The following is a 21,659-nucleotide window of genomic DNA, read 5'->3' as shown; positions in this document are numbered from 1 at the left end:
GCTGTTTGTAGCCTTAGAGACTGGAGAAAAAAGAAAAGAAAGAAAAGGGAAAAAAAAAGGTTATGTAATCACACTGTTGACAGTCTTGTCTCTGAGCGTGGAATTTGATGTTTCCTCCAAATTCACTGACGTCAAAAAACTTTATATATAGTGTATGCGTGTGTGTTTGTGTGTGTGTGTGTGTGTGTGTGTGTGTGTGTGCCTTCTGAGAAAATAAGGGTTTTTCAGGTTACACTAATACTGTTTTTTCTCTCTCTTGTTCCACATCTGGAAACATTGCATCACTATTAAAACTCCGGATAAGAGACCCTGCCGGCACAGCTGCATTGGCCGAACCCAGAGCCATGCCTGCAAAGAGTTGGGCCAAGGAAGAAAAAAACAAAAAGAAAGAAAAACTTATCTGAAAGTGAAAAGCAGCAACAGGCCTGAACAGAACGGGATCATTTTCAGTGTATGGAAATGTAAGGAAGCAACAAACGGATTCGGGAGCCCATGCATATGTACTTTTGTTTGACCATAGAGATGAGAGAGAGAAAGAGATGACCCTCAAATAATGAACTGAAATCTGAGAGCGAACTCCACCCCACCAAATAGGATTTGTGGTGACAGAAGCTTTTTTAAAACAATTAATGGGGGAAAGGGCTGCAAACTTTTGAAGCATTTTTATAGTGTCTGGCTGGCAGTTCTTTATAGTTTTATGTCCCAGTGATTACTGAAATTGAAGTTAATTTAGATAGATTAGATTTGGACAAATAATTACTGGGAGGTACTCCAAGAGGGCTGCAAAGTTGCAAGACTAGCTTCTAGAAGGACTTTAGATTTACTCAGCATGTTTAACTGAGAATAGGTGGTCTACCAGTCAGAAGGTCAGTGGTTTGGTTTCAGTCCACATATTGATATTGAGGCAAGAGACTGAACCTCGAGATTCTCCTAACACATCCTTTAGAGTGTTAGCATGTGAGTGACTGTTAATGCTGTATGAATGTGTGTGTGTGTGTGTGAGTAGGTGGTTGTGGCTCATAATAAAAAGCGCTATTTAGGTACTATTCCATTCATTTGTTACCTGGCTAAATAGCAAGCTGGAAAGCAAGCGGAGTTTCCAGGAGTTTTTATCAGCTGGGTCAGGTGGGACCAGTGTCACCTGCCTCCCCCTCTGGACACACTCCTGCACTTTAATATGCTGTTCGAACTAAATGTGTGATGTAGGCTATAAGGCTTATTTATGACCTCATTTAGCTAAACTAAACTTCCCTTACAGTCACTGTGATCATGAAACTACTTCCTCATGTAGCTCCTTCAGCGGTCTTTGCTCAACCCACTGTGTCTAAGGCTCTGGATGAAGTCAGTGTGGCTGCGCTGCCTGCCTGCCTGCCTGCCTGCCAGTCCTCTGCAGGCTTCAGGATTGGCTGCACAGCGGTCCTCAACATCAACCACAGCGTACAGACGATCGAGGGAAGAGTGTAGCGGCCGGCCGTGCACAGCGTTTCGTTCGTACAAAGGTAGGCTAAGCAAACATTATCTTAAGTTTCGTCCAAGTTTTGCTTTTGTGTGCTTGTGTGGAAAATAGCTTCACTGAAGCGGAAACCGTGAGAGCCGAATTCGCCGTACAAGAAGAGGAAGAAGAAGAAGGAGTTTTCCATCTTCCACAAAACACCTGGGAATGATTTTTTAGCAGAGATGGAAACAACCGTTTATTTCAACGTGAAAGGAGGGATTTACACGCTTAAAAGACATCTTTAAGACACTTACAGGGATCTGGCTGGGACTTTGGGCACAAGCCAAGGTTTTTCTTTTATCCCACCAACAAATAGTGGTCAGTCTTAGTGTTTTCAAGTAAAACTTCCGTTTTTTTTTGTTTTGTTTTTTTTCTTCATAGATTGGCCTGTCGTGTGGATATAGCTCGTCACATATGATCAAGCTACACATGGCACATGTGTTTAGTATTGCGTAATTGTAAAGAGAGCTGCAGAGTGAGCAGAGACAGACGTGCAGGGATGGGTTGCAGTGTTGTATTTTCAAAGAGCCTTATTAAAAAGAAAAAAGCAGGGACCACTTGTGGCTGCACGCACACACATAAACAAAAATCCACTTGACTACATCTGCACAGAAGAGTTAGTAGACTGAAAGCGTACAGTACGAGCGTGTGTGCATTCACAACCTGTTTGGCAAGCATTTAGTCTGCGACACACTCATAAGGCTGAGCTAGTACTGTAAACATTTAGGTTACAGAGTTGCCTGCTTTGAATGGAGGAATTCAGGACAAACACATGGCCTTAACACATTCATCTAATGGGGAACAGAATAGTGCTTCCCTTCTCTCCACATAGGCCTGGACAGTCACCTTCACATAGCAGTTTAGCACATACTTGATCTCACATTTCTCAGCTCCAGTCTGACTTGTGTGGCCTGTATCAGTAGTTTAAATCAGTTTACTTTATTTGAACAGAATAAATCATATTCCTTCAGAACCTTATCCCCCCCCCCCCCCCCCCCCCCCCCCCCACACACACACACACACACACACACACGCAAACCCACACACTGTGTAGCTTTTCGTAATATTTTATAAACTCTCATCTGCTACTCTTGCTCAAAACTTCCCGTTTTGCTGGCTGGGTGAGTTATTTTCTCAGATGTGGGAAACAGTTGTGTAGCATGCTGGTCTAGTTCAGCGCTGGGTTAAAATTAACACTTGTAAATCAACCTACTTGATGTGATGGCCCTGTTATGTGTATGCAGCGTCTCTGCAGCATTTAATTTTGAGTGGTGCAAAATTTGACTTGAATCCAGTTTTCCCTACAATAAAATATTTCCTATATCCTGAGTTTAAAACTCACTTTAGATTTATTAATCCACTAAACCTCATGTTTTGTCCCAGACCTCTCTGACTTTACTACTTTAGTACTTAGTTAATTGCACGACCTGTTTAGGGCATCATGATCTGAACATTTCATCAATGCAGTGTCTATAAGGACAAAAGAATGAAGCAGGCTGTACAACAGCAAGATAATCTTTAACGAAACAGATTTGTAACTCGGTAGCTGTGATCTTAATGACTCAGTTCATTACAAAAGTTCTAAATGCACCTTTAAAAGGGTTTACATACATTTTGTGCGAGCTGCTCCTGTACAGATGTTAGCTGTTGTTTTGTTCCAGGATCCACGTCACATGTTGAGATTTGTTTCTTCCATTAAAAGTTTTGTTCATCTAAGATAAAAAGAGATGCCATAAAACTCAAACCACTCATCAAGCTTTTGTTCCATCCTCACTGAGAGGCAGGTTTTATTGCCTCTAAGTGGAGACTCTTAAAATCTCCAATGAAGTCAAGTATCCTTAACTGGGAAATGGACTTCATTCATATAATGACTTTTAACTGGGCACTTTACATTCACCTGCACTGACTCTCACTGATGGTGGAAGAGCTTCTGTGCCTAATCTTCAGGTACATTGTAGGGGCTCAGGCACAGGGTTAGGGTTATCTTGACCTTCAGTAGAAGGTCACTTGAACGTGTGCGTCAGGATGAGTCACTGGCAACTGGTGCTTTTTGAAATCCTGAAATATTAAAACATCCACTACTTTTACATCAGTGTGATTTAGAGGATCTTATTGCTAAAGATGGGTAACGTAATGTTAGCTTGCAAAACCATATTTTTTTGAAACCGACTGCGGTTATCAGTCATCCCCAGTTGATGTTAAAGGGTGTCATGACATCAGCTGTGACTCGGCCTTTTTGTGTATTAAGCGCCCTAATAAGGGATCTGTGTGTAGACATGTGGTGATCCTGTGTAACTTCATTTTGAATCCGTTCCTTGTCTGGCTTACAGTCAGCAGAAACAGCAGCGCTGTGCAGAGACTTTCTACTTTATGTTCGAGTTTCATTGAAATGTTTTGAGGTTTTGGTCATTGCACAACAGAGGGTAGCCTCGAGAATGTGCTCTTATTTCCCCGGTTGTATTTCATTCATGTACTTTGTCACAGATCTAGTATTAGCTCTGAGTTCTTTTCATTCCTCAGGAGCACAGTGGGCCAAACCCAGCGACAGTTAGGAACGTGAAGAGCTTCCACTTGTGTCATCTCCTGAAATAACTAGAACTAGAACTCATTTCTTTCTGTGAAGAAGGATATAATGTGAAAAGAATTGCATCTGTTCAGCTGTATAACTCGTGTTTTGTGGTCTGAGAATAGGCTGCATTTGTTTAGCACGTGTGGGTAGTAGTAGAAACAAAATGCAGTACTGAGCTCGCTTTTTTGTGCTCAGCTTGGTTTCCTGTGTAAAACATGTGATCCGGCATCACCCTGTCCATCCACTACTGAAATTCATGACCATGTGCTTCATGTGCTGTTAATGGAACCAGCCAAAGCTATAAACAGGCACAGTCATAAATGAAACAATGATTTATGTGGTCAGGAAATACCAGAGTGGTTAAATTCCTACACTTGATTAGTATTCCTCCAATCCAGTGTCTCTGTGTTCATTCTGGTACTGTGCATTTTTCCCCAACTGCATATCAATCTGTAGGCTGTTTGACAAAAACAAGCCGCTTTACATGGTTTTAACCCATCGTTTGCATCGCTGCACCTGTGGTTCTTCAACAAATTCACACATTACAGCGTCTCACAAACAATCGTTAGCTCTCAGACACTTTCCGATGCGTTCTCCCACAGTTGAAACATTAAAATGGCATCATTGTGTCGTCTCTGCTTAACGTACATTATGAGTCAAATGTGGTCTGATGTGTGATCACAAAGCATCTAAAGTGACTGAGTGGCCTGCAGGCAAGCTCCACTAATATTCATGTGACTATGACATGCAGTGAAGGATGAGCTCTTCTCTTCTCTTCTCTTCTCTTCTCTTCTCTTCTCTTCTCTTCTCTTCTCTTCTCTTCTCTTCTCTTCTCTTCTCTTCTCTTCTCTTCTCTTCTCTTCTCTTCTCTTCTCTTCTCTTCTCTTGAATCTAATAACAGTGTTTTGATGTTTGTATCTATAGTAATATATTTGAGGTTGTGTGCTGAGATGAGAAAACATCAATGAACATTTGAACCTAATGGAATTCCTTCATGATGTCTGTTGAGACAGAGGGCCTCTCCAGAGGCCTGCACTGTGAAGCAGGATTAGGGGTTTGGAAGGCTAACCCTGTGTTGGGTCGTGGTAACTTGGGCTGTGGAGCAGACTGTGTGTGCCATTCACTAGCCATTTCTCTGGAAAACTGTGTCACACATAGTAAGAGACACTAAAATTAAAGACCTTCAAAAGTCTTTGCCCAATAACCAACTTTTTTCCCTCCTCCTTTGTTGTTTAAAGCAATTTTATTGTTCTAAAAGCTTTAAAGTAACAATATTACCCTAAAACAGAGAACCTAAGGCTTGCTGTTTCTATAGTGTATACTTAATGGTATGGTTTCTGCTTTTGTATTTGCTCTTTGCTTGCTCTCAGACAGTTCAACACTGCCAAGGTTGCATGTGAAAGAGTAAAGCTAAAACTGTCTTACGTGCTATAGTAATACCACATTATTATTATCTTGTAATATGATGTTGTAACTCTAGTCAGGTCTTCCTGTGTCTTGGTGTCATAATGCTGTCTGTAAGTCTATTAGCTGACACACTCATCTTTTTCTTAAAGTTTTCATTCCTTTCTTTAAATAGAATTTTCTTTTATAGCACTGCTCCAGTCTTACTGCCTTCTCAAAGCAATCTAGACTATAAGCCAAATTCACACTTTAATGCTGCAGACTAGAGTACTGTGCAGCACTTTTCCTATCACAAACACACACACACACACACACACACACACACACACACACACACACACACACACACACACACACACACACAGAGTGTTACACTGCTGCTTTGGTGCAAACAGCTGCTTCTATTATGTGTGACACATCTTTGTATTTTTGTAATATTAAAGTTTTTTCTTCAGATGTAAAATATTCCACTCTGCCACCTATTAGACTGATTCATGTTTGTAATTGGTGATATGCTGCTATCAGCCCCCCCTTTTATTTATATATATATATATATATATATATATATATATATATATATATATATATATATATATATATATATATATATATATATATATATAAAGTGCTGATACCTCAATTGGGAAACCCTGCATTGACTTATCAAGTTACGTGATCACTCAGTCTGACAATACAAGTGTAAATGAACCCGGATAAGGAAATGATATCCTGGATGTGTTGGACTTGCTTCCTAGTGCAGACCTCAGGTGTGGTTCTGATGTCGATGGGCACCAGAGAAGAAATACTGAGACACAACTCAGCTCAGACTGTAGCTGTGATGGGGCTGAATATGCCTGAGATGCAGGGAGAGTATTGTGGTAGTGAAGACTGCACAGTGTGTGTGCAACTTTACAAACATTATAACAATATATTACAACAGCACTTTATACTAATGTGATATTTACCCCAGTTCATTTAAAATTTGTGGAAACTTTGCAGCATGTCATCCTTGCTGTTGGAGAGTTAAGACAAAAAGATTGATAGCTCTCTCGTGTCTTTTAGTTTAATATAAAGCTACAGCCAGGAGTCAATTAGCTTAGCACAAAGAGTGGAAACAGGGAAAAGGTTATCCTTGCTCTGTCATAACAGAATTCACCCATAAGCACTTTGCTAATGGAAAAAGTGCAAACAGCCTCTGTTTTATGGCAAGGTATAGGCTTTTCATAATGCTCTGCCTGAAAGTAAATGTGACTCAATCCCTTTAAAGCTGAGCTTTCCCAGATTATTTTGGGGATTTACTTTAGTCGCAGCATAAACTGCTGATGCCGCAGTAACTAAACACTGCAACGTGATGTAATGGGAAAACATCTCAGACATTGTGTTGGTGCATAGCAAAAAAAAGACGACTGCACTTAGGCAAAGGGAAAAAATAGTCACACGCTGAAAGACAATTCAAAGCTTCATGCTATAGTATTGTAATGTAAGTTGCAATATTTCCAGTCAAAACAGTTAAGAAAGGTTAGAAAAACATGGAAAGAATTAGATCTTTTTCTCTCTAAGGTTAATTTTTCTCCCTTTTCAAGGCGATTATGGAGAGATGTTTGTTTTTGGAAGCTTGCTTCATTCTGGATTAGCCAGTTGCAATGGTATCTGTGAGGGGAAACACTGGCCTTTTTTACAGTTAACTGAGATAACAGGCCAGACATGTTTTTCCCCCTCACTGGAGACTGGATTCTGGTAAAGAAAAACAGCTGAGCACACGAGAATAAGCCAAGGTGTCTCTTTAAGACGCTGCTCCGCTGCTGTAGCTGGATGGAAAGAGGAGACATGAGGGAGAGTATTGAAGTGCAGCTGACGATGGCTTGGCAGACTGCCTCTGACTGTGTGGCGAAGCAGGAAGTGTGACAATGAGAGCACAGGAAGCGTCTGCTGTGGAGCTATTCGAACCCTTTTGTCCAGCCACACTACGGGCTGGAATCACTTCACTTTCAGTTAAATAATAGGCGTGCTTCATATTCTGTCAGCAAAAAGCAGGACACGGCTTTCTGTTAATGTTTATTTTCTCCTCATTTAAATGATGCATGGAAGCTTTCTCATTACTGATACATATATATATATGTACATTTCAGAAGGCATTTTTCCACATTTTGGGGGAGAATCCAGTCCAAGTATAAAATTCTCAGGTGCTGCATAATAAAACAAGCTGTTAATTTTATAAAATAAAAAATATCTGTTGATATTAGCGTAACATGTCTTTATCAGTTACTTAAATTTGCCATTAAGGCCAGCAGTAAAATTTGAGCTTTAACAGTTGCACAGAATAACACTGCTTTTCTGTCTAAGTTGTTCTGCAGGAAGGGCAGACAACCCTCAAGCTCAGGATGTACAATATTCTCAGTTAACAAACTGCAACCAATTAGGTCACCATGTGTTAGTGTAAATTTAGTGAAGAGCAAGTGAAGGAGTGCTGATTCCTCTTCTCTAAAGTTTCACCCTTTTTTTCCTGTGTGTGTGTGTGTGTGCAGTCAGTCATGTAGAAATCAGTGTGTATTCATAATTTTAGTAGATGATGTCTATTTTTAATATTGTGAAACGTGAATACGATGATCTTTACTTGAGAAGAATGTCCTTAAAAACTTATGACTTTGTCATAAGTGGCAATACTGATGAAATACTGTTTAAGTTTTAAAAGTTTACCATTAAAAACCACAAAGGAACGTTTTTTTTATGTGTACAGAAATCCACATATTTGCTATTTTTTTGTGGATTCTGCAGCCTCAGATGGATGACTGCATTCCAATCATATTGTTGGGCTCCTACCTGGATGCCTGGACTCCAGATGTCATTTATATGGTGGATTTATATTCTCCCCGACTTCTTTTTAAACTCCAACACCCCTCCCCCCTCCACCAGGTGGGGGAACTAAAAAGAGGAAGTGGTATGTGCTGTATGTAAGCGCTGCATGTGTTTAAGAGGGACTTCTCTGAATATGTGATGTGTGACTTAAGAGGAAGCGGAACTAAGAAGTCCTCTGTACTGAATGTGTGTTGAAGCCTTTTCGATGCTGCTAATCTTCAGTTTTTTTCCGTTTTCAGCTGTATGTGGCTGCTGTTCGCGTTTTGTCTTTTTATGAGGAATGAACTAAGGTGCTTCTTCTACTGTCTTCTGAATATCCTGCTGATTCTTCTATGGACACAGACTGAGTAAGTAAATTCACTTTTCACTGTCTGTTTTGCACCACTTTTTTTTTTTTTTTTTAAGGAAAAATCTAAAAGTCTCTGACACTTGTCTTTACCCCGCTGACCCCTTGTTGCAGTGATATAGTTGAATCTAGAAGCAAATCATTTTTAGACTGCTGTGTTGAGGACGTTTGAGGGGAAAGCCAAGTGAACCTCCGTTAGAATTTATTTCCTGGATGTTTGCACTAATGTAAAGGTACTCTGCACTGAGAAACTGTATAAAATACACTGTGCATGATAAGCGAGTTTTATTCACTGATTTATTGCAGATTATGACCTGAATATGGAGCAGGAAGCAAACTTATACAGTGGCTCTGAAATAGACCCTATTATAAGTGACTGTATGTATGTACAGGTCAGACCTGTTCTTCATGCTTTGTGCTTCAGTGTTTATTTTTATTTTATTACTTTATTTATATTTTTATTTTATTAATATTCATTTTCTGGAAAATCCTTTGCAATCAGTGACTTCCTGAAGTCTTCAGCCGACGGCGGCAGACGTGCTATTTCTTACCTGGTGATTCTCTCTCATGCCGTAACCTCTGCCCCATTCAGCTCCAGCTTGTTGCAGTCTTTCTCTGTCTTTAGTCCGGTCTTCACCATAACAGGTGGTGATGTACTTAGAAAGCCAAAGATGTTCCACCTCTTCATCCTGAAAACCTCTCTGGTCGGCTTGGACTTATGTTTAAGAATATCGTGGTTAATGAGGACATTCGTTTGGATGTGTTTGAACAAATCTGAGCACACAGAACGCTCCTGTTGCTCCTAAACTCCTATTGGTGTTTAAACGGCAGTATCAGAAACACCTGCCAGGTTTTCAGTTCTGTTGGCAACTGCTGATGCAGAGGCCGTAAGAGAAACACCACCATGATGCAGCTGTATGCTTTCACTGGCGTGTTCCTCTGTCCATATTTTTTTTTTGTTGTTTTTGCATGAGCACTTGTTTTGTTTCAGCCCATTGAACTGTGTCTCAGGAGCCTGTATTTGTATTTGCAACCTGCAGATGGGCCTTTCTGTTCTTTTGAATTTGTGCTCACAGTAGGGCTGCTTGATTATAGAAAAAATCATAATCATCATTATTTTGGTCAATATTGAAATCATGATTATTCATTGCACCTAAAGAACAGTGAATACCTTGAAATCTAGTGCATTTATAAATATAAATAAAGTATATAAATACATTTCAATATAAAAAATAGATCATAAAGGAGCGAATTGGTTTCTGGGTGGGGTGACGAATCAGGGTCCAGTGCGGTGCTAATACTGGTAGGGACATCTCCCTACGGGCCCACTGATTGGTAGGGACATAACAGACATTATTTGGTAGGGACATGCCTCTACTGTCCCTACCTAATTCTACACCCCTGATTCCAGTCAGACTGGCCCATTATAGCCCAGAGCAAACAGAAAACATAATTAGCTTCAGACTAAATCAGAATTATTCAGGCCAACACAGCAGATACTGGTTATACTGGCAACGCTGCAGTGTTTGTGTTGTGGAGGGTGCAGATCCCACCGTGCAGCAAATCTGCCTTAATTACCTTGCGGTCGTGTCCTGATGTTTTACGTGCAGCTCGGCGACAGAAGCAAATAAAATGCCCGGACTCTCTTCCCTCCTGGCTCAGCTGTTTTTCAGGTGTGAACATATTTGTTCCTCTAGTTTTTCCACTTCTTTGTTCATTTTCTTGTGTCCACTCTCCCCACAGGACTTTACTGACATTTGTGAGTCCTGCGATGATTATTATTTCTTATATTGAGACAATGATTGTTATTCTCTCGCTGATGGATTAAAAACTGTCCCGTAAAAGTAGCTGGAAATGCACAGGAGGAACCGACGGTGCTGGACAGGACAATCACGATGGCTGCAGATCAGGTTATGGCGTAGATTTCCTGCTCCATAATTAACCGTAATTTACACATAATGCACCTGCACAAGTGCCGGCAACTTCGCTGGCCCTCTGCGTAGGTTACTTTCTAGCTCCGCAAAGACTCAGCACTGCAGAATATATCAGAGCTAAGGGTATACTTGCAGAGTGTAATGTGCAAAATCTTTTAATAATTATCATTTTTTTATCGATTACACTTCTTGTGATCGTTTGGAGCCAAAATCAAAATTTGATTAGTTGCACAGTTCTAACTCACAGTTAAAGTCCAGGTCATTAATTAGGAGACAATTATGTCTACATCTTAGAGAGTATTACTGACTACAGGTAACTTGGTTTTTTTGCACCATTTAGAACGACCATTGCTCGGCTCCTCACGATAACTACTTTTGCTGGACAATATCTTGTCCCAGAATTAATTTGGCACAGGGCACTGAGAGTCATCTATTCCTGAGCTGGCAATATAATACCAATCCCAAAATATTGGTCACAATATTATGTTAGCAAAAGCAGGGTCAACAATAATGACCAGAGTCAATTCAGTATGTTGTACAAAAAGTTCATAATTTTTTCTCCTATTTTATCTGTGTTTTCAGAAAGTACCCCACTGTTTGAGTTTCATCTTCACTTGTGTGGTCGCCTCCTCACTGAGTCACATGTGAAGTGCTTTGTACATAAACTATTTTTTAAATGACACAGTGCTGTCCAAAAAACAGTGTCTCAGGAGCATATATAGCCTTGAGGTAACAGTTTTAATGAATAAAATTGAATTGAAACATAGTAGCCACATGTCCAGTTCCTCTTGTAACCCCTTGCAGTCTTGCTGCTGAAAACCACACAGAATTCTTTCAATATCGACCCCAAGAGTTTGTTATTCGGTGTAACATATTTTTTTTAATTATTATTTCAAAGGGATGCATTGAATCAATCTTTCAAGTGTAAGCTCTTCAGAAAAATTAGACATTCTCTTAAAAAGTCAAATTTTTTGAGTGTTGGACAAAGTCAAGGTAAAGACATTGTTCTTTGTAGGAAGTGGTGGATGCCATGGAGGAAAACCATAAAAAATGGTAAATGTGGTTAGAAATCACATCACATTGCTGAGTGTTTTCATATACCTGTGCTGCAGGTCCAGTCTGTATTTGTCTTATCTAAATTTGTGTAATAACTTCTCCTTGTCTACTCAAATGTTGAGTCCATATTCTGAATAAGTCACTTGCATTAGGAGAAAAAACACGGATGCACAGCTCTTGCTAAGTATAAATCCCTCAGTTTTTGGAGGAAGACATGTTCTCATCGTGAAATATTTTCAGCATTTAATTCTATATTGGAAAAATGTTCAAGAGGTAAAATTACCCTGCTGAGCCGAGGACTAAAACAACAGCAACAGAACCACATACAGCACGTGTGTGCGTGTACGTGTGTGTGTGTGTGTGTGTGTGTGTGTGTGTGTGTGTGTGTGTGTGTGTGTGTGTGTGTGTGTGGACACGGCACAGGATGTTAGCTTAGCCACTCAGCACTGTTTCTGCTTAGTGTCAGACACATTTATTACTACCCTGGTTTTCCTGCAAAGTGTCTAAAATTCACGTTTTCCTGCCGCTCATGTTTAAAATCACCTCAGATTTTGGTCTTTTTGGAATTAGCAGCACTAAACTTTTCATTTGATCTCCTGCATGAAAGCTTTTATAGGCCACTGTAGTTACAGTGGTAAAAGATTTGAATTGCACAAAGTGTGTCTGATTTGTCTCATGGGTTATGGAAACTTAGCAGTTACCACTGAGCCTGCTGGCAGCTTGGGTGGAGTTGGGTAAAAAGTGATGGCAGGTTTCCTCTTAATGATAAGCCCGCTCCCACCCCCCCTTTGAAATTATTACATGCTTCTATACTGAGCCACAGCCTTTTTTTTTCTAATTTGTTTTTAGACTGTCATTTCTTTAGTTGCATATGAAAGTAGAACCATGTAGCCTAAGGGAGGTGAAGTATTAGAAGTGGAAAAAGTTATTTTGAGCCATTTGTCTGTGCACAAGCAGAATGTTGAAGTCAGTGTGACACATGATTTTTGTCATAAAATGAACTTTTTAAATCTTCTCTGTAGTCTGATTGTCTCACTGAGATTGCAAATAATGCATCAACGCATACTGCAAACACAAAAAAACACAACAGCTTTCATCAACATTGCTGCTGATGGTGAGACAGAGTAAGACACACACACACACACACACACACACACACACACACACACACACACACACACACACACACACACACACACACACACACACACACAGACCTGGGAGTTTATTTCCCACTCTCAGCAGGATAACAAAGAACGTATGTAATATCAGTGTGGGAGCCTCTTTCACATACAGTGAATGATTTTAGTTATCGATATCAGCTGAACAGCAAATATGGTATTAAGTCCTAAAACTTTCCTGGTTCTTTTATAAATTTGTTTTTCTTTGTCTTTCTGTTAACCCGCTCGTCTGCTTTTGTATGTGTGAAACCAGGGTGCGATTTGTGGAAAAAAAACAAAGCAAACAGTCGCCTCAAGGCGCTTTGTATTGCGGGTAAAGACCCTACAGATTAGATCAGATTAGAGTGGATCTGGTCACAGCGGAGTGTGACTGCAGCCTTTGCGTCGGCCCATCACAGCAGCAGCTCCATCAGTTGTAAAGCTAACAACCCCCTGCACATAACATTCGTTCAGAGACACTCTTCAGAGCAAGGGTTTCTAACTGTGGGATATCACAAACAGCAGCCCCAGTGCATAAAAGCAATTCAAGCTGAAATAAGAAGCTGCAGAGCTCAACTTTGTAGGGAATTCTACATGATCAGGTATGTGTTTGAGACTCAGCAGGAATATTTCTAGGAATTTTTGCGAGGTTCCTGTAAAATCTGGCACTCTGAATCCTTTTCATTTCTCTTTTAGTTGGATCGCTTTTACATTGAAACAGCAGCGTAATGTAGCATAATGAAAAGTCTTCTCTGCACAGTGTCATCTCACTGAGTTTGTGACTGGAAGTCGGTTTCTGATTTTCATTGCTGTTTGCACTGTAGACTGTTTCAACATGAAGTGCTAAAAATCGGAATGTGGTGGGCATAGAGATTTATCCTCATCACCGATTAAAAAATTATTTGGCAGATGCAGGAGCATGTAGACCAGAGTGTGGGAACACTCTGGTCTACATGTGCCCTTGCACAAGTCTGAGTCATGTTTCGATTAACATGAAACTACAGTGAAGCAGATTATTTAATGTGTTAATGGGAAAACACGTCGACTGGCAAACTATTATCAATAACTGCAGCCAGGAGACACACAGGCATCACTTAACAAGCTCCCAAATTGTGTTACTTCCTTTTTAGGGAGCCTTTGGAGTAGACACACTCTATGAGATGCATCAAATCAACAAGTCACAAAGCAACAAAATGTAGAGATATTAACAAAATAAGATTTGTGACTTCAGGGGAGAAGAAAATCTTCTGTGTTTTGCAGTATGAATCAAAATTTTGTGTATGTGTGATTTTACTTAAGCAGTAAGTCTAATGAGGTTGTGGAGCACAGGGGTTTCAGTGGCAGGATGAAGAAGCCTTTTTATGACCATTTGTAAACTGAAACATATGTGTGAGTCTGTGTCTTGATGGAGTCTCTTCAAAGGACGGACACCCTTTAGTCCCTCAAATCTTCCTCCCCGCTTCTCCCTCTTTGCTGTGCCCTGTTTGTCAAAGGAACCATTGTGGATGCTTTGCTAATATTAGGCTGTGTGTGAGTAAGAGAGAAAGAAGCTGTGTAGTGCATTTTAACATTTCAACACGCCGGCCTGTTTCCTTTAGGGGGAAGTTGACGTCTTTCTGCACTTTGTCAGAGCTATTTTAGCATCTTTTTAAAATGCAGCTAGCACACAGCTCATACTGTAAACTGATTAGTTTTGTTGTTCAGTTATTATTAACTTTTGGTACATTTTCATGTAAAGCTTAAATGCTCACTTTCAACCACATAAAACCAGGAAGGTAGTTTTGACCACAGCTCCCCTCCCTTGCAGCACAGAGATGCCTGGATCAAGAGTGCATCAAACATAATGCCCAGCTGTCAGTCATAAATGCACTCAATAATTAGCTGCACTCCTCACACCACAACCGACACCACACCAGCTCTGTACTAGGGAACTGGCAGGTGGAAAATCATTCAACTACATCGGACATTTGCATTCTCACATGCAGTCTGTCAGGTAATCAGGGTTCGTGTGCACGTGTGAAAATGGCTTTAGTATTTTTGACACTACTGGTCTTGCATCTGAAGTTGTGTCAGTGTCAATTTAGAGGAAATGAGCTGATGTGTTAGTCTCTGTATCCTGAGCAAAACTGTGAGTGCAACTCAGCCATATTTGGACAAATTTAACCACAGATTAAAGCAAGATGAGACAGCCTTCAGTTGTCAGCCCATTGCTGATTACCAGCATACTATGAAGTTGCATTTTAAATATCAGCCACACATAGTAGCTTGCACGAGTAGGTGATTATTATAGAAAGAAAGCATAAAAAAAAACTTTCTAATGACTATGAGGACCATTAAGTGACTTCAAAAAGAAGTCTGCTGTATAGCAGTCTGTGGAACAGTGGCCCTTCTTCTGCTTACTGTGTCCTCAGTAAATATCTTACTAATGTGTTGAGGGGTTTCCTATCAGTTTCTCATTAACATCCAAACCTCATCATGACCAGGTTTAAAACAACAAGACGATGATGTTCAAAATGCTCAGCTTGCCAAGACATTTTGGACAACTCCGTGCTTCCAACTTTGTGGGAGCAGTTTGACGAGGGCCCTTTTTCTGTTCCAGCATGTCAAGTAAGCCCTGACCTCAACTGCATCAAACACCACTGGGATACATTAGATTTCAAGTCGGGCCTTCTTGTCCAACACCGCTGTCTGATCTCACAAATGCTGGGTGAATTCTGGATGGATGGGTAGAAAGAGTGTAAGCCTTTATAGCTGCAAAGGGGCCACCAATTTAGTGGCTTCAGAGCTTCAGTAGGTATAATGTGAAGGTGGCTTCACACACGTGTACAACATGTTAACGTAGGTAAATGACACTGCAAGTTGTTTATTCCGCTGTAAATCAAGATTAGTATGAGTGGTTTGCTTGAATTTTACACGTGTAAAGCTGCTGCATGCTTTCTGTCCTCATATGTTAACTACTGTCATGTCATGTGTCATGTTTTTTTTTAATTCTGGAAAGCTTCCTTGGGTGTTTGAAAGGTGCTTACAAATAAAATGTTGTAGTATTATTATTATTATTATTATTATGTCATGACACAGTGTTTATTTTCAAAGCCAAATGCATTGCTATTGTAATGGCAATCTGATACAAATAGAATACATTAACTAACACATAGGTTTTGCCCATTTTCCCATGTTGGCAGAACTACTTTATGATCACAGAGGTTAATTAGAGACCATATACAGTAAGCAGCTTCAAAAATGAACAGCAGTACAGTGAGCTCGGGGTCCAATAATTTATGTTACAATACTAATCGGTCTGTCTCATTTTTGTAATAGAAATACTTAGGAGTCGATGAGCATCTTTGTGCACTCATGATGACACGACCTCCATTTAGTCTTCACTGAATCTGTATTGTTTTAAATATGACTAAAAAATGCCTGAAAAATGAAGGCTGCTAGTTCATGCAAGGGTGAACATCAAGACACAAAAAAGGAGGAAGAAGGGGGTGAAGAAACACACGCAGTACCCGTCTGTGTGTGTGTGTGTGTGTGTCTGTGTGTGTAGGTGGGGTAGGGTGGGGTGATTCACAGTTGAGAGAAAGAAAATGAGGTAGGAGAATATCAGAATGATGCGTAGCTGCGATATAGAGGCATCATCATCCTGGCAACCGGATGGCTGCGGTGCTTGAGGCAGATCATGACTTCCTGTTTGTCAGCAGCATACAGGAAGTAAGAGGCCCCTAGAGGATGGTCTTTATGTGTCTGCAAATGAAAATGGAGACCGCGAGGTGTGTATTTTTGTGAGGTGAAACAGTTTGTATGCATAAATATGCGTGAAGTCAGCCAATACGATAAAATGCCTTTTGCCTACTGTATCTGACCTCGCCTAACCTCCTTGATCGCAGAAGATTTCTGCCAACTCTCATAAACAGGTGAAACAAATGTGTTAGTTAATGAGTTATATTTGTACTCAGACTATTTTGGTATTATAATAGCAATGTATTAGGCTTTAAAAATAAGCATTATATCATTCATATATCATTCATTCATATATGCATCTTTGTAGTTTGGGTATTCATAATTCTCCCTTTTTGATTGCTTCAAGGCTTTTCATGCCTCAGCCTTTTGATCAAGCAGGTAATTTAAAAATATCTACTCAGAGGTCTTGTCTACGTGTGTGTGTGTGTGTTGGGGGAAGTGCTGAGTGTGGGTGACTGACTGGTTTTCTGACAGCATTTTCTCTGCTAGTAAACAAGCCTTACTCTTTACAGGAATCTTTTCCTTGGTGGGGTATTCTGGTCGCAGGCATTGCAGACTGGGGTTGTATAGATTGCACAGATTTGACTCCTAAATGAGAGATGGTTTAAATTGAAGCAAGAGAGCCATTGTTTGCTTGTTTTTTTTTGTGCCACCCCAAGGTCAAAGGTCAAAGAAATATTTTATTATCCCCCAGGGGGGGGGCAAATAGCAGAAGTGGATAATTGCACTGAAAATTTTTACCTGACTTCACTTAGCTCTTGAAATGCAGGCAAAAACAGTATTCTGGCATGGATACGCATCAGTGGTGACCTAAAATAATTTCATTGGTCTTTTGTAATAGGTTTGGGAAAACTGAATCCCGTCCCTCGTGAAACTCACTGGATCAGGGAAGCGCTGTCAGATGATGAAAAAGTGAAACAAGTTCTGTCTGATATCAGGACAGAAAGCTGCTGCTTCACTGCTCCTTAGATATATATATATATATATATATATTTTTTTATGCTTGCATGAGAATCAGTGGTCTGCAGTTTCTCCTTAAGCCGTCTGAAAAGCATACGGTACTCGGTTAGTGTTGATGGGTTCATAAAGTGTGATTTTTACAAAGTAAATCAAGACATATTTTGCCATTAAAGAACACTGTTTTTCTTTCCCCTATTTTCTCCTCAGTGGGAAAGAGAATGGGGATAATGAGGATAATAGTAGCTATTACGATTAAGCTACAATATCACAGTCACAGGATGGTGTGTTAATCATCCGGGTATTTTATTATAAACATTTGGCGTGACCCAGCGTTCACAAATCTCAGAGTTCCCACTGGCATTTACACAGAATGCACCCATGCAGCATCACTCTCTGGCTTTGTAAAAAATTAACTCCATATAGATTTACAACATTTTTTTTTAAGCTATGCTTTCAGGAACTGAACGCTCAAGTTCCTTCTCGATGAAACATTTACTGTCAATGTGCCTTTGTTTGTAAGATCTGTATCAGCTGATTTGTTCTTATAACCTGTTATTCCACATTTTTAGAAAAACATTTCCTTCTCGAGCGATCTCGGTCATTTCTTTTACTTTCAGTTCCTCCGTGAATTCAACACAGGTTAAATATATTTTTCAACAATTACGCCATCAGAGTCTTGACATTTTACTGCAACAGGTCCTGAATTTCCTGATCTGAACAACTTGTGAGTGAAGCGGAATTAAAACGAGACTTGATGATAGAGGAAGACATGTCGTGCATACCCGCTGCTGCCTTCTTTGCAGTTACTGGACTCCTTCACTGATTTGTTGAGCAGGATAAACCAGAGTGGCGCTCAGGTGTAGTGAACAAGCAGCATCACCATAAATGATTGTGATGCTCTATGATCCGTGCCAGTCAAACAAATAGCCTACAGTATTTATTTATTCCGCATAGTCTCAACCTTTTAGCCAAAGCAAATTTAAGGAAATGAAAGTAACTATTTTAGCCACTGTTTCTAGTGTGCAGAATGTATAAACACATTTTTGGCATCTCAGTGCTGTCAGCTGATGGTGTCAGCTTGTCATTAGATGAACTGCAGTTCAAAATGGTTAAACGGGTATCAGCTGTGGTATCTTTCTCTTGCTTCAAACTGCACTCATATTTAATACTAGTACTCTGAGTCTGCTTCTGTTGTTTGGCTGGCAGAAGCAAAATGAGAACTGAAGTGTGGAAACAATGCTGGGATGGGATTAACTTTTGGTTTATGGGGACAGTGGAGGAAGTCACTCATGACAATGCTATCGTGGCATTACCATTTATAATGGTGCTTTCACAATACTGCTTTGATATGTGACACAAACCAAAGCAATCTATAATCAACACACCAGCCACATTATTAGGCACACCTCGCTTGTAACGGGTTGGAACTCCTTTTCCTTCACAGTGACCTTAATTGTTTGTAGCATAGATTTAACAGGGAAACTTTCTCAGAGATTTTGGTCCATATTGACATGATAGCATCATGTAGCTGTGGCAAATTAGGCTGCAGTGTTTAAACAATGCTCAGTTTTCCCAAAGCGTATCCCCCACACCATTACACCACCACCAGCAGCAGTCTCCTATCAGCTCAAAGCAGTCTGGACAATCTCCTAAGACCTTTGGCATCAACAAGACGTTTTCTCCCAGGGGACTGCTGCTCACTGGATATTTTCTCTTTTGGACCATTCTCTATAAACCCCAGGGATGGTTGTGTGGGGGGAAAAACCCCAGTAGATCAGCCGTTTCTGAAATAGACCGGCCTGTCTGGCACCACCAACAAAGTCACTTAAATCACCTTTTTTTCCCATTCTGATGCTCAGTTTGAATTTCAGCAGATCATCGTGACCATGTCTAGATGCCTAAATGTATTGAGCTAATGTCATGTGATTGGCTGATTAGATATTTGCATTAATGAGCAGAGGAACATGTGTACCTAACAAAGTGGCCAGTAAGTTTATCACAATATCTGTGTAACTGAGAGAGGGGAAAAAGAAGAAGAAGAAGAAGAAGAAGAAGAAGAAGAAGAAGAAGAAGAAGAAGAAGAAGAAACAGCCTTTATTGTCCCACAGAGGGGAAATTTGGGTGTAACAGCAGCCGCAGTTATTATAAATATAAATAAAGATATAATAATTTACACTATTAAGAAAAGAATATATATAAAATCAACAAACAAGATTAACCTTAATACTACTAATAATAACACTATATACAATGTACATGATGTGCCTGTGTGTTGAACCTTAACAGGCCGGACTATTTACAGTATATTATATATTATCCTACATTGTGTAGGTTATTGTGGTTTTTGTTGGGAGCAGTGATGGTTATAAAGTCTTACAGCTGCTGGGAGGAAGGATCTGCGGTAACGCTCCTTTGTGCATTTAGGAAAAAAAAAGGCAAAAGCAGTTGTAATCACTGCTCTGTGTGTGTGTGTGTGTGTGTGTGTGTGTGTGTGTGTGTGTGTGTGTGTGTGTGTGTGTGTCTGAGAACATTATTATATTTTACTTTACTTTATTACATTTAGCAGACGCCTTTATCCAAAGCGACTTACAATAATATTAAAAGCCAAAACAAAATAAAACATTAAAAGAGTTAAACATTAAAAAAAAACAATGGCACATTAAAAATGTATGTCTATACACAAACCAAAAAGTAAATGTCTAGTTAGTGCAGGTATTCTCCAAAAAGCTCAGTTTTTAGGAGTTTTTTAAAAACAGCGAGGGACTCAGCTGCTCTGGTGGAGGTAGGCAGTTTGTTCCACCATCTGGGAACTATGGAGCAGAATAGTCTGGATTGCTTTGGGTGGATGGTGGGTAAAGCAAGGAGACATTCAGTGGAGGAGCGTAAATGCCGAGATGGAACATAGGCCTTTAGGAGCAAGTGCAAGTAGTGGGGCGCCTGTTCTGTCATTACCTTATAGGCAATCGTGCAGGCTTTATATCTGATGCGAGCAGCAACCGGAAGCCAATGAAGCTCAATGAGCAGTGGGGTGACATGTGCCCGTTTTGGAAGATCGAAGACCAGACGTGCTGCTGCATTCAGGATAATCTGTAATGGCTTAATAGCACAGGCTGGAATTTTAATGTGTCAACTCAGTTAACTAGCTCTGTAGTTTCCTTTGCTGTCTGCCATTTTTCCACTTTGAGTTTTCATTCTTTCTCAGTGCACGTCACTTCACTCTACCCTCATTCATTAGTTAAGCTCCACCACAGGGACTCATGAAGTAATGTAGTCGTCTGAGAAATCTTGTATTGATAAACAAATTGCAAGAGGAAACACTGATACGTTGCAGTACAGCATCCTGTCTCATCCCTAATGGGACACTGGACTCCCCTTAGTCTCCAGTTTGGGGAGCCAAAACATGATTCAGGATCAGCTTGTTTTCCACTGTTTTTCAAGAGTGTGTGTGATCTGTCCTGCAGGGTGAGGCATCCAGTGCAGATAGAGTAAAACAGAGGAAAGCAGAAGATGCCAGGACCGCCTCCCCCACCACCACCTCCAGCAGCTCCCCCTCCTCCCACATTTGCTCTTGTGAGTTGTTGGTTCTCCTCTGTCTCTACATCAAGTGAAATCTGCTGCTCTGTTCTCCCGAGGCTGCTCAGCAGAGACATCTTGTGGACAAATATACCAAGTCTTAGTTTCATTTACATGGTCTAATACCTCAGTCATCTAAAAAATGCTGTACAGTAACAAAGTGTTGAATAGCTTGCTCTTGAAATCTAAAAGCTTACAGATTACTAGTTACCCTGCTAAAAAAGAAAGTAATGTAAATCATGTCATCAAAGTAATATATTTGATTACTTTTTGATTACGTTTGTTCTGAACTGTGCAGTGAGGCTCTACATGCTGCAGATTATTATTATTATTTAATAATAACAGCAATTTCACTGTTTTTTAACCTGTAGAATATAAAATATTGGAGCCATTTATTTCTGAATTCAGAAGGAAGATGTTAAATTTCCAGAAATGAACGTCTTTCCTACCAGACAAAAAGACCACCCGCCTTGAGGCAGGCATGGCAGTCAGTATTGATGTAACTGGCAGACGAGAGGCGGTGTCATTTCTGCCAAGAATTTAAAGGGAAAAAAAGCTCAAAAAA

At 40.2% G+C, this 21,659-nt stretch overlaps 1 protein-coding gene across 2 annotated transcripts in view; it reads left to right on the top strand.

The window, feature by feature from the left end:
* Positions 1–1,338: 1,338 nt before the first annotated feature.
* Positions 1,339–21,659, top strand: part of wipf1b (WAS/WASL interacting protein family, member 1b) — a 28,104-nt gene continuing 7,783 nt past the window's right edge. Inside the window, exons 1-3 of one of the 2 annotated variants that reach the window (XM_030748824.1) lie at positions 1,339–1,499; positions 8,564–8,671; positions 20,983–21,091. In XM_030748824.1, the coding sequence (XP_030604684.1) occupies positions 21,029–21,091 (63 nt within the window). In that variant the 5' untranslated portion in view covers positions 1,339–1,499; positions 8,564–8,671; positions 20,983–21,028. Of the gene's footprint in view, positions 1,500–8,486; positions 8,672–20,982; positions 21,092–21,659 lie in introns of those variants that run through there. The other variant, XM_030748825.1, reaches the window with a different exon arrangement.

The sequence above is a fragment of the Archocentrus centrarchus genome, chromosome 15 (genome assembly GCF_007364275.1).
Source record: "Archocentrus centrarchus isolate MPI-CPG fArcCen1 chromosome 15, fArcCen1, whole genome shotgun sequence".
Lineage (NCBI taxonomy): Eukaryota > Metazoa > Chordata > Actinopteri > Cichliformes > Cichlidae > Archocentrus > Archocentrus centrarchus.
Note: the sequence above shows the minus strand (reverse complement) of the source record. Positions and strands in the feature narration are given on the sequence as shown.